Source organism: Cariama cristata, unplaced genomic scaffold (genome assembly GCF_000690535.1).
Source record: "Cariama cristata isolate BGI_N322 unplaced genomic scaffold, ASM69053v1 scaffold4814, whole genome shotgun sequence".
NCBI classification, from domain to species: domain Eukaryota; kingdom Metazoa; phylum Chordata; class Aves; order Cariamiformes; family Cariamidae; genus Cariama; species Cariama cristata.
The window spans coordinates 87,072-100,411 of NW_009614576.1; the positions used below are offsets into that span (position 1 = coordinate 87,072).

The 13,340-nt window shown below is 40.2% G+C and overlaps 1 protein-coding gene across 3 annotated transcripts in view; it reads left to right on the plus strand.

Annotated features, from left to right (window-relative positions):
- The window catches only part of MBNL2 (muscleblind-like splicing regulator 2), a 74,475-nt gene that overhangs the window by 48,640 nt on the left and 12,495 nt on the right, over positions 1–13,340 (plus strand). The window contains exons 5-8 of one of the 3 annotated variants that reach the window (XM_009699465.1): positions 1,302–1,355; positions 2,004–2,157; positions 5,493–5,528; positions 6,970–7,064. In XM_009699465.1, the coding sequence (XP_009697767.1) occupies positions 1,302–1,355; positions 2,004–2,157; positions 5,493–5,528; positions 6,970–7,064 (339 nt within the window). The remainder of the gene's footprint in view (positions 1–1,301; positions 1,356–2,003; positions 2,158–5,492; positions 5,529–6,969; positions 7,065–13,340) is intronic. The other 2 variants (XM_009699468.1, XM_009699466.1) reach the window with 2 other exon arrangements.

The following is a 13,340-nucleotide window of genomic DNA, read 5'->3' on the forward strand; positions in this document are numbered from 1 at the left end:
CAGGCAAAGTGAGGGCTATCCTGCAAAGTACCCTGTTGGCACTAGCTAATCCATAAGCTGTTTGTAGGCATTTTGTGCCTTGTCCTCTTTTTTTTTTTTTTCCCTCCCACTTTTGTTCCCTATTTCCACATACTGATGTCAAGATAGATGTAATCTGCATATCCTAAAAAGAGCTAAATGTCAGCCTGTGTTTAAAAAACAAAAGTAAAAATCCTGATTTGTAAGTAAATATTCCTTTCCTTTCTAAAGGTTTGTAAGAGTTATTTATACTATAAACTTGAAAGTAATATTTTATATGAGAAGATTTTTTTACAGAATGCAATCCTGTCAGCCATAAGTTTGATCTTATTATGGAAGTATACATAAATGTAAATGCCTATGTACTATGCCTAAATACTTTCTTTTAAAAAGCAATTAATAATGCTGGACTAGTATCATAGCTCATACGTTAATGTTCACTTATGAACTGAGAGCAGTATTTTTACTCCCTGCCCCTGAAGCTAGTACTGAAGGTTGTAGCAAAATTTAGAAAATATGTTTCAAATTCTGAAAGACTTTTTTCCCTCTCAATGTAATGTGGTAAGTTACAAGGAAAAAATAATCTACAGAAACGACCCAGCTGTAGGGGAGAAAAAAAAAAAAAGGAATTAATGATAAGTTAGTGTAACTAGATATATTATTTATTCTGCTTTGTATTGGAAAAGGAGAATCTCTCTCATTTTGGACACCAAATCTATTGAACAACGCACTTCTGTCAATTAAAAGACCCTCACCTTGCGAGCACTGATATTAAGAGCATTTGTAATGCATTACAACTTTCACTAGTGCTTTGTATTTGAAATTGCAGTCTTCCAAATTGATTTTTCCGCTTTAAAATGTGACTTAACTAACTTATCAGGAATTCTTGTAGGCATATCCTTAAAACTTTCTGCATCTCTGTGAAGTGTTTATACGATGCTTAATAGTGTCTGCAAGCTGCTGTTTTACTCAACTTTCCTGAATTTCAAACATCTATATTTTACTCTCTTATATGCTTTTAACTAAGGTATAGTAGATGCATTTTTGCTTCGGTACTAATTTGAAATGTAATATTCATTTCTTTAGAAGACATTTTTGTTGTTGTGCATGCCTAGTGTTTTGTATGTTGTATATTGCATTCAGAATATTTTTTTCCTTCTCACCTATCCACAAATGCAATGCCGTTCCCATGATGCACCTCTGCTTGCTGTTTACCTGTATGTTAATTCGCTTGAATCCCATTGGCCCACTGCCATCATGTGCTCGCTGCCTGTTATTAAAAGACTCAGTCGACTGCCAAAGCAATGAAGCGACCTCTCGAAGCAACTGTAGACCTGGTACTTTGACCTTTCACCTTTTGCTTTGCATGTAGCTTTTTTTTATTTTTTTCCAGAGAAGCAACTAATGAAATTTGTATCGCTTTACTTTTGAACATCAACCAGAAATGATTTCACGTACACGTTAATTTACCGGAAACTCTATTTATCCATCTCATTCTCATACGTAATAAACGCAGACGATTTAGTTTGGTTCCTAACATGGTTTCATTTTTTTAAATATCCTCTCATGAAAAGTTGAATTGAGATAAAACTGCTTCTGTAATTGAAAATGCTTAAAGTAATCCATTAATCTTTATAATATTAGGAAACAATATTTAAATTTTGAAAAGAAAATACTTGGCAATGAAACACAAGTGGTTTTTTCTCCCTGTAATATTTGAAAACCTATTTAAAGGCAATGCCATTTTCGTTGCTTTAAAGGCCTTTCTTTTCAGTAGTTGTGCTGCTACAGTTTTAGGTTAATAGTACCATGCTTTTGCTATCAATAACAAAATTTCACTCATTTTACATTGCTGTGCTTTGAGTTAATATGCATGGCGAGGCATCTTTAGCTGCTTTAAAAAACAATAAGTTGTTGTATTTATGTATATGTTACGGACAACAACTTAAAAACGACGCCATTTTAACTAACTTTCTCATTTACAGGCCTTTCCTCCTGGTGTTCTTCACCCTTTACCAAAGAGACAAGCACTTGAAAAAAGCAATGGTGCCAGTGCCGTTTTCAATCCCAGTGTCTTGCACTATCAACAGGCTCTTGCCAATGCTCAGTTGCAGCAACATGCAGCGTTCATCCCGACAGGTATGTTGTACCCACATTGAACCAATTTTGTGTTCCTTAAGTAACCTCCATGTCAGGCAGTTGCACTTAACAGGAGGTTTTATTATGCTCCCTGCCCTACTGGAGGTGAAGCCTGCACAGATATTTACACCTTAGTTTAATTCCTCCTGCGAAGCACAAGAATTGAAGGAGAAATTTCAACGTGCCGTTAGGCTGCTTTTCACATTCATAGCCTCGTTCGCCATTGTCCAGAGTTTGCCCCTTTTTTCTTACCTTAAATTGGCTGTATTTTGATTTTTATCTGCCAGCACTCTCCTAGGGGACGAGAGGGCAAAGTTCCACTAACAAAAATGCTAGGAAAAGCATCTCACTTCAGAGATGCCACGGGAAGTGTGCCGTGGCCGAGGTGCATCCACCTGCTCCCTCGGATGCTGTTTTGCAGCCACGGGGATTACCCCAGCCGCAGACGAGCGGAGCGAGAAGGGGAGCACCAGGCATAACCTTCCAGTCGATACCTGCGAGGACGCGCTGGGCAAAACACATTGCTCCCCGCAGCTGCACCAGAGGGCTTTGAGGCATCAGTGCGTTTTCGTGGTTTTCATTGTGGAACGCCACCAGAACTTTTCCTAGCATTTGCAGCTAATCGCTGGGGTTATAATTCTTCATAGGGGTGATCTGAAGACGAGTGAACGTAATTTGCATTTCAGTGCTCGGAACTCTCTGAAAATCAGAGCGTTCAGAGATGGCTTGAACTGCACCGTGGCTGGTGGCAGAGCTTCTCGTTAACACTGGGAGAGAAAGAATGTGCTAGGTGCTCGTGTAAACAATAACAACATAACCCTCTAAATTATGTCAGTCACCCCCACTCCAAACTTCCCAAATGTAAATATCGTGTCTAATGAATTCTGTGATTTCATTTGTAATTAACACATTACATATTTTAGTATCAGAATGTTATCGAGTGTGAACTTCCAGAATCGTTTAAAACTACTGTTTGTAAATGCTCTTGACATTTCAGCGATGTTATTTTAGCTTATAGAAATAATGTTGGTTAAACAGGGAATGAAACACAACATATGATGATTTCCCTATCTATCAGCATTCCCATATGTTTGTAAAGGTAAAAACAAACACAGATAGCTTTGACTTCATGGAATTTTGCTATAAGGCCTGAGTAACAACCTTGGAGTCTGCCCCTGTATTTCTAATAGTAAGTTATAGCATGCCGTATTTTTAGCACATTGGTGCACCAGAATATCTGTGGCAGAAAACATACTGACATTTATGGGAGTGTTTGAAAAAAATAAATAAATTGTGAGACTGGCTATTTGGACATGAATGGAAGACTGCCTTGTGCTTACAAACATACAGAAATTTCCACAAATTTATTTTATATTGTAACCCTGAGAATTTGCAGTATGATATGCATTATTCCTTCTCTTAAGCACTCCTTTTCAGGTCTTATCACTATTATTTGCAATTACCAAGGATTTTAAATTAACTATGGAAAATACAGTAGTTTAAACCTTTTTCAGTGAAATAGCATTTGGATATTTTCCAGACTTTTGGAGTGCTCATGCTTCCTTAAGTAGCTCATTCTTTGTGCTTTTTATTGTCCATCCCTCTTTCCAGCTCGTGGTTGTAATTATAGTTTTATCTTACAAATTTCTGATGGTAGGAAGGGTGGATCTTGGGACCAAATCTTCAGGGCCAGGTTGTTGGAAGCCCCAAAACAAGTGCACGAAAAAAGAAGAAACAGAGAGATAACATAGCAGATGGAGCCCAAGCCCAGAGTAGAAAACCTTCCCCGAAGTGCTGAACCTCCTGCTCTTTGCAAACACCATGAGCACCTAGAAAGGGTGTTAGGGAGAGGAATGGGGTATGGGAGGAGGTTAGGAAAGGGCAACTCCCTCTATATGAGTGGGTGTCATGAGCTTTTCATTAAAGTGCTACGTCTGATATTCCCACGTTTCCTGGGAAGGTTGGATTTGGTGGGTGTAGGGACTATCATGCCACCCAGGTCTAAGGAGCCATGCATGACATTATCTGTTGGATTTTAAATGATTATGTGATATTTTCTGAACTGGTATAATTTTCAAATGTGTTCCTTGTGTGTGTGTGTGTGTGTGTGTTAAGTTAAATTTTAAGACAAGTTTTGCTGCTGGAATATATATAAAACTTAATTGTTTTATATAACTTCTCTGCTTTCTTAACCACTTGCTCCCCTAATAAAAAGGTGTGGGCCTTGACTTAGCATGGCTTACCTCCAAAGTTCTGCACTTTGTTTGTTTTACATCGGTTTGATTGCTTTGTCACCTTCTCCTTATGGTTTGGTGAATGACGTTAAAAACAACAGAGCTTTTCTCTCTTCCCATTGCTGTTTGTTAGTGTTTCTGTAGCCTCTAGAGGAGGAACTTTGTGTATTCTCTGGGGACTGTTCTTGGGTAAGGTCATTCATAGTTACGCTGCGATGGTCCGATAAGGGGCTGCAGTACTAATTAAGCAGGAATACGGGAAGCATATTTGACTTTGTATCAAATATGCGTGTACCTGGGACTAGTCTGCTTATCTGCTCTCCTTCACCAGCTTGCTATATGCACTGTACTGAAAAGATGCTGTTCTTTTGTTGTGTTTTGTTTTTTTTTTTTTTAATTTGGTCTCCCCAGAAAGGTTAAAGGTAGACTAGGCACCAAAACTAAACTGCATGGCAGGCGAGCGGTCCTTCCAAGGAATCTTTGAGGTGCGCTTGGGAGCCTTTTGCTGGAACATGACACACTTTGAAGTGTTTAGCTTGGGAAATTGTCGAAGCAGTGGTTTTTTTGGTCAGAAGCACCTCTCCATCTCCAGTGGTGTGTTAAGAACGAGTACGTTAACATCAAATGCAAATTTGACAAAGCCACTGCAGAACAATATCGGCTAATTCTGTTTTAACTTCTTTCTCTGCTGCACATCAAAAAGTTGGTGAATGTTGATCTGCACAACATTGAGCTGTCTGAATTAGGCAGAGTTATAAAATTCCCAAATAACGTGATATTTAACTAAAGATGTTTCTATAAACAAAAACCTGTTGCGAAAGTACTGAGTGAAAGGGTAGAAGTACTAAATGAAAAAGTTTACGAAGTATCTTGTATATACACAGAAACATGCCAAAAGTCACACAGTATACTCAGGAGTTTAGGAAGAACATAGTCACCTTTTCTGTGTTAAAGCAAAACTATGAATGACCTTACAGTTTCATTTAACTAACTTACTTCTCTGTGGTTATGCTTGAATCTCACTTTGAATGTTAACTCTAAACGGCTAACCTGTTTCTTCCCTTTATCCACTTTTTTCACCTATCATTGCATGACACGCAGGGTCAGTTTTGTGCATGACACCCGCTACCAGTATTGGTAGGTTCCAAATTTCTTTATTGATCTCTTTTTATACTGTATATGGTGTATATTCACTTGTCTCAAAACTCCTAGGCGAGAATTAGACACTGACTAGAATTAAAGGTTCGCTTGTCCTTCTGGTTGACTTTGCAGAGTGTTTAGATTTGTAGATGAAAGCTGCAGTTTAGATGTGCTATCACCTGCTATAACAGCTACACTGCAAAAGCATAATACCATGAATTCCAGTCTGCTTTTCAGTTTCCAAAGTTTTATTTCTCTTTATATTTTATATTGTCTAGTACTATAAAATCATAAAATACCGGAAAAAGCCAGCAAATTTCATCAGTGTTTAAAAGTTTCATAGTGGTGTGCCTATTTCTCCTTTTTGCTGTGTGTTAGAAAGTTTTATCAGCGTTTCCCAGAAATGCCGACTTTGATCCACAGAAGTTCTATTGAAACCTGTGATCCGAATCTCGCTCCTCCTTTAAATATCTTTGCAGCTTGGAATTAACATTTTGGGCATGCAAAACCAAAGTCCAATGCAACAGACTCTAAGACAGAAAAGTAATCTTTCTTCTATCCTATAGCCCTATCCCAGTGATTTTATTATTTTTCTTTTGTGAGGGACTACTCAGAGAAGCAGTTAAAATATGAAGCTTTTAAAACACCAAGTTAATAATTCTCCCATGAAGATGCTGATTCAAATTCATTCTTAAAATGAGCAAAAGCAGCGACTTTCACAAAATCGACCTTGCTTTTTTAGATCAAACAAAGTAGTATTTCAATCAGGAAAATTATTATCATCCTTCTCCTGATTTTTGCCTCAAAGCAGATGATAATTTAACTCTGATAAAGTCTAACAGTTATGCAGCACTAGTAGAAAAAAATGCATAAATTGGACTGTAAACGAAGCCAGCGAGTATCTGGCTTACATAAAAATGGAGATACATGAAAATAATTCATTTTTTAATTGTGTTTAAACATTAAGATAAAAATTATCAGTTTCCTTCCTGCTACAAACCACTCTATTTTTTTTTTTGACCAGAATTTTATTTTGGATTGCTTTGTATCAATACTGAGGGAAAACAAATTGCCCACGTAACAATTCTGAGGCAACGGGCTATTTTGGTAGAGACCTTGTAGAGACAAGTAATCCTCCTCTTAGAGATAACGCCCGCGTTTTCAATGGTCCTTGCTCTTTTTTCTGGGAATCGCCGATTGTGTTGACAACCTTCCTTTAATTGTACTTGTAATAAGCTATTTTCCCTTTTTTTTTTTTTTTTTTTTTATTTCTTCCGCCACGCTTTCTCGCTTTGCACTGTGATTGCATGCCATCTGCCGGTTTAACCCATGACGATGGCTTGCCGCTCTTGATATTCACCATGCCAAAAAATACCACTTCTCTTACCATAATGCTGCACCCTCCTGTTCATTGCTTCCATGGTTCCCCTCCTGAAAGTACCCATGATGCACAACGCTACGGCCGCCACTGTCTCTGCAGCAACAACTCCTGCAACAAGTGTTCCCTTCGCCGCAACAGCCACAGCAAATCAGGTTTGCTCCTTTTAAAGCTTTCTTTCACAAGATCCTGAACTCTAAATGAGTGCTGAGATTTTTATTTTAATTTTTGTTTTTTTAACAAAAAAAATTCTCCCGGAGAATTTTTTTTTTTCTTCTGTGTTTACCCCATCAAATTTTACTTTTATTTTTAAGTCGTTTATAGCAAGTGTTTGTGCGACAGGTTGCACTTATTTAGAGTTAACATTTGTTGCAAATAATGATGTAGCTGTGTTTTGTGTTGCGATGTTTGTACCTAATTACTGTGTAATTAACCCAGCTGGAGTTAGAGTCACCGTAGTACTAGACTGCTTACAAAAGTCTATTATTAACTCCTGAGTTCAAAAGGAAGATCACCGCAGGTTTCAAACGTTCAGGTGTGTTAATGTAGCCTTCTCCATCCAGTGTGTGCAAGTGACTAACTTGTAAGCACAGAAGCTATCTAAAATCGCAAGCGGTGCAAGGCAGCTGTAAAAAACAGAGAGAGAAACAAAATTGAATGTTTCCTGTAAATGCTAGTGATCCAAACAGCACTCGAGATCTTTATGACTATACCTGCTTTATGTTTGAAAGTGTGTCTTTAACCTGGGAATTTTATTTCCCTAAGGAAGGACGTTGTTACAAAGAACCCCTAGGGTTATTGGCAGAGGTAGGCTGGGAAATATCACGTTTTCTCCTTTTCTTCCGCGGTTTGTTATGTTAATGGCAGTTTTCATTTTGGTAGGGTTTCCCCCTCGTCCTGTAGGACCTGATTCCCAGGGAAGACCTAGCTATTGCAGCTCAGAGTGGGTAGCTTTTACTCCTCTGTGGGGGCTGTAGAGATTCCCACCCCAATGCGCCCAGCATCTGCCAGGAGAGGGCTTTGCACAGCAGTTGGGTCGCTCTGGCTTTTCTGTTGCTTTGGGACCATGCTTGGGCACTTCCACCTGAGAGCTGTTTTCCCTCGGGTTTTGAGAGGTCAAACTGAGGAGGAAGCAAGCAGATTTGCTCGCCAAGAGAAAGCAAAGGGTTGTGTCCCCATCACCTTCCCTTGTGTTGCTCCTGGCCAGACCGACAAGCTGTTGCAGACCTAGTAGAAACGCTCGCCCGTTGATTCATTCCCTTCCACCTGCCAAGGAATTACAAAGAAATCAGTGAAAATATTTTGCTTAGTAATGTTCTACCAGCAGATTTTTTTTTATTTTTTTTTTTTTTTTACTGTCTATCCCAAACTATTTAAGTATTCCATGGAAAACAGAAGTTGCCGCAAAAGTTTTATTTATAATAATTTAGGAAAAATATACTACCTCTGAAATACACCCTACTTTTTAAAAGAAATACAAACCAGTTCATTTTCTCTGTGTTTTTTTGAAAGGCTCTTTTGCCAGCATTGTGGTGTTTGTGCTTCTAGCACTTTCATCAAAAAAGGGTTGTCGTTTTGTATGTTCTTTTCTGAGAGCTAGCTTGTTTTAATGAAAAAATGCTTGGGACAAGGAGGAAAATGCAGCAGGCAAATGGTGCATTTCACTGTCCTTACCAGAACAGCATCTGCGGCAGAAAATTGTTTGGTGGTATCCAGTGTAGTTTTGTGATCCCAAACTGGTGACAGAGGGACTTAAAGATGCCAAGGGACGATGAGAAAACAGGGCGGTTTGGGGAGGGAGTCAGCTGGGGACCCTCTCCAGCATGGGAATGCAGCTGGGGCAGCTCCACCACCCGTGCTCCTGAGCACCAGAGGGGCTGACTGTAGCTGAAGTAGAATAAATACATGTACACCTACAAAAGGACCAGTTGGCAGTCTTTTGGGTTTTTTTTTCAGTTAATGGGAATACTTTCACACGAGTAACTAGTGCCACTGGGGAGACATAGGTGTGCCCTAATGCACTTTCTCATCTAACAAGAAAGCAGGCAGAGCCCTTCCTTTCCCAGTGCAGATTTTGTTGGCATTGGAGGATTAGAGCATTTTAAATTTAATAGGAGTTGTAAAAAGTGTCTGTCTGTATTTATTTAGTTGCATATATTTGTGTGTGTCTATACATACAACTCCCTGCTGAAATTAAAGACTGGTTTAACACGGGGATGGGTTTCCACTTGTTTAATTTCAGCCATTTGGAAGTTCGGCATCCAGTTCATCTACTTTTCTAGAAGTCCGTGTTAGGGCAAGGTAAATTGCCCCAGAGGGTCCTGCCTCTTTCTCTTGACTGTGGAAGGAGCGTAGGTGCGTAACCAAAAGCCTGTACCTCTGCATGTGGAGGAGATGAGTCCCACCCTGTGGCTTTTCTCGTTGGCTTCTGTAGCGTCTGCCATCGCCGTCTTTCTCTTCCCACTCCTGTCTTTGTTTTAGTCATTGCAAATCTTTAGAAGCTAATGTAAAAACCATGTATATGAAAGTAAGGAACATAGTAGTAGTTACTTCTTTCTAAGAGGCAAATCTCCAAGTTTGCTGTTTATTTACAACCTCTTAAGAGTTGAAGACAAAGCTACAACACTGGGAAAGGCCCCATAGTAACTCTGTGATCCTAGCTCCCGGTATTTCTTTAGCCCAAGAAACACAGAAGGAGCAGGTAATTAACTTAAGACTTTTCATGGTCGTAACGTCCTTTGTTTTTGTCCTCTTGTATGGATTTAAACTTTCCTGTGTATTTCAGAAAAGGACTTTTTTATTCCCATCTAGATAAAATTTCTTTTCCTGGTCTGTGCCACACTGCTTTATATATCTGTGGGATATGGTTTCCTCTTTCCAGTGTCTCTAGCAGACTTTTTTTAATCAACCGGCAGCCTTTGGCCCATCCCATTTCAGCTCCCACAGCTTCTCCTCACAATGCTAGGCACGAAAAGAAAGTTGTAGCAGGGCTTAATCATTTAGCTCAAAATTATTTGGCTTAGTATTCTGACCTGGGGAAAGATTGCTAGGCTTCCTTGGGTTGAGTGTGATGATCCCAGTGTCCTTGAAGCACTAGTGGAAGGAAAAACCAACATCCCAAAAGTTACAGACTCTCAGCTGACAGCTAACAAAACCTAACAGCTCTGTTGGCTCCAGTAAATTACTTCATATGTGCTGTCAGCTTGTATTTTGAAAAAAAAGGTGAACTACATCTCATGTTTTCTATATGTCCTTTCTTTCTGAAAATAACACGAGTAACAGCTCAAAACGTGCCTGCATTGACACACACAGGGCTTGGCCAGCTTGGCCAGCAACACTACGTGTTGTGTGTTCAATGTATGGCAAGAGGCACCTGAGAAGGCTGTGTAGGCTTAAAGGCTATACCATAGTACATCCATGCAGGTTGACACTAGTGAAGAACATATGGAAAACTGCAAGTCTCTTGCTCTTCCTGACTTACAGAAGTTAGGTTTTAAAACCAAAATAATTTTCTTGCAGTGTACTTCAGAAGGGAGGAGAATCGCTTTGGCTCAGTGCAATGAAAACAGGATGGAGCACAAGTTCTTTTGCAAACCCTGTTTTACAAATCTTGATTGAAAACTGACTCCGTTGATAGAAGAGCTGCTGGTGTTGCTGTTCACTGCGTGTGGACACCTTGTGAGGGGGTGTCCCCGCTTACGGTAGCTGCCAGGCTGTGATGAGAGGGGTTGGAGGATGGAGGGAGTTCAGCTTGGGATTTCCAGTGAAAGGCAGATGGACTTTGAAAAGTACGTGAGGAGTCCAGGAGCATGACCGGTCAGAGGTGAGAGGTCCTTCCCCTCTTCCTCTTCCCCCCTCCTCTGGCCGTTCCCACCAGAGTGGGGCTGGAAGCTGCGGCTGCTTAACCTCGTTTGAGGGTTAGATCCTTAATGAACTTCTGTTCAGATGCTGTTTGGGGATGCTGACAACATTTTCTTGGAGGATGGAACCAGCCAAGTTCCGAGTAGTGTGAAATGAGGATGAGAAGCAGCATTAGGGCATGTATAGGGAGGGTTTGGTCCTACCTCCCTCTAGTGCATGCATGCGGGAAGAGGTATGTAAAACATCTTATTTAAAGCTAATAGAGTCATTGTGTGTAAATATATACTTCAGAGATCTTTAACATAAAACTCTTAATTATTACTTGTGTAGCTAGCAGATTAGCAGTACTCGAACAAGCAAGGAAACTGTTACCTGTGCAGCTTCACTCACAGGTAGAATCACAGAATCATTTAGGTTGGAAGGGACCTTTAAGATCATCGAGACCAGCCATAAACCTAACACTGCCAAGCCCACCACTAAACCGTGTCCCTAAGCACCACATCTACACGGCTTTTAAATGCCTCCAGGGATGGGGACTCCACCACTTCCCTGGGCAGCCTGTTCCAATGCCTGACAACCCTTTCGGTGAAGAAATTTTTCCTAATATCCAACCTAAACTTCCCCTGGTGCAACTTGAGGCCGTTTCCTCTTGTCCTGTCGCTCATTACTTGGGAGAAGAGATCGACACCCACCTCGCTACAACCTCCTTTCAGGTCATTGCAGAGAAACAGAGCAATATTAATTGAGTTTTTTTAGGCTAGGAATGTACACTACTGTAATTTCAGAATGACATCAAAGTCGTAGGCCTTAAGGAAAATTATATTGGAAGTTTAGTTCTCTTCTTGTTTTAGTATTTGCTTTATAAGTAAATACAGGATTAGAAACTTGGGGAAAGATTAGATAGACCCCACTTGGAGCTGACGACGTTCATATTAATACAGATACAGAGAGATGTGACTTCCTCTACCCTGCACTCCAAAGATGGTTTAACAGAGGACCAATACAGAGGATGATCTATCCTAACATTATTTGAGAGAGGTGTTATTCTGATTTCTGGGACTGAATTTCAATTTTTAATAATGCCAACACCTGCTTTGGGGGCCTTTAAATTTCTAAGTAGAAAGCCTTACTATTGCTTCATTTATATATACGCATTGGTGAGTCCTACAAGGATTAAAAGGCTGGGACTCAGCCCAAAATTAAGACACCTAAGTGGTGGTGTCTGAGTACCGGTGTCTACACACAAGCTAGAAGTTTAAGTACCCATCGTAGACTGTGAAGCTTGTCAGCACAGTCAGATGAAGTCTGGAGAATAGTCTGGCTCACCCTTCGAAAGTCACGTGTGTCTACTGACGTTTAAGATTGTCCTAAGATAACCTTGGATGTCTAGGTTATCCAAGACATTTTGGCAAGCTTGGCAGATGCAATACAGGACCTACAGATAAATCTGCGCGCTTCTGAAGCGGCAACTGGATGACAGGCAGGAGACCTTAACCCGAATGGTACTAAAAGCCTGGTGAGCAAATGACCTGAGCCTGCGGTGGGTGATCACATGAAGTGATGTCCAGGCTCCGTTGGCTTACTGACTAGGTTGTAGCACCCCATGGACTGTGACGGGAGGTTAAGACACCAGCATTTCTGTTTCTCAGTCTGTGTCCTCAAGCTCAATGGCTGCTTCCTTAGTTCTTGGTTATTACAGGGCAATTACCAAACTTCATATGATTTTGAAGAAAATAGTCTTGTTTGCATCACTTCAGTACAGAACAGTACATGGCTTTATTTTCCGTGGCAATGAAAGTGAACCAAAGAGTGACACTATAAAAATAGCATTACAGAGAATGCTGCTTAAAGGTGTTATGTAGTGATGACATTATTTTACTGGTTATATGACCGTTAACCAAGAAGGAAAAATTAAAAGGCAGATCCAGTAGAAAAATGAATTACTCATAGGCCGTGTCTGAAAAGAAATATGAGATCAACAGGCTGTCTCATGCTAAGGCTTGTGATTATCTAGCACAGCTGTTTTAAATTATGCATCAGCGTTCGCACTAAATTAGGTGGCAATTATGCAGATATTAATTATGAAATCACTCGGTAGCCTTCAGTTTTGTCAAAATCTGTAAAAATACAATGAGGAGAAAATAGAAATAGTTATGTCACATTCGAGTGCCACAAACAGAAAGGCAATTAAAATATTTTCCCCAGAATTCAAAAAGTAGTTAACATAGCATAAAATACAAACACGCCAAACCAAACATTTAACAGGGATTTGACACGCCGCGCGTGGCAGCTCCCCGGGGACGTGCAGCAGCAGAGCACCTCTCCTTGCCAAGGGACCCGCAGAGGCAACCGCCACTCCCAAAAGAGGCAGATTCTCCTTAGATGGAAATGTGATGTGGCACCTACTCAAGCTGATTTCTCCTTCTGCATAAAACAGAAGCGCCAGTTGCTCCCTTTTGCAAATATTCCCTGATGTCCTCAAAAAGGACTTTGTCTCCAATCTACCCATCTAACCCCTCTCGCAGGACTGCTGACAAGAGCTTTTCTGTCTCATGTTCCCTTTCTTCTTT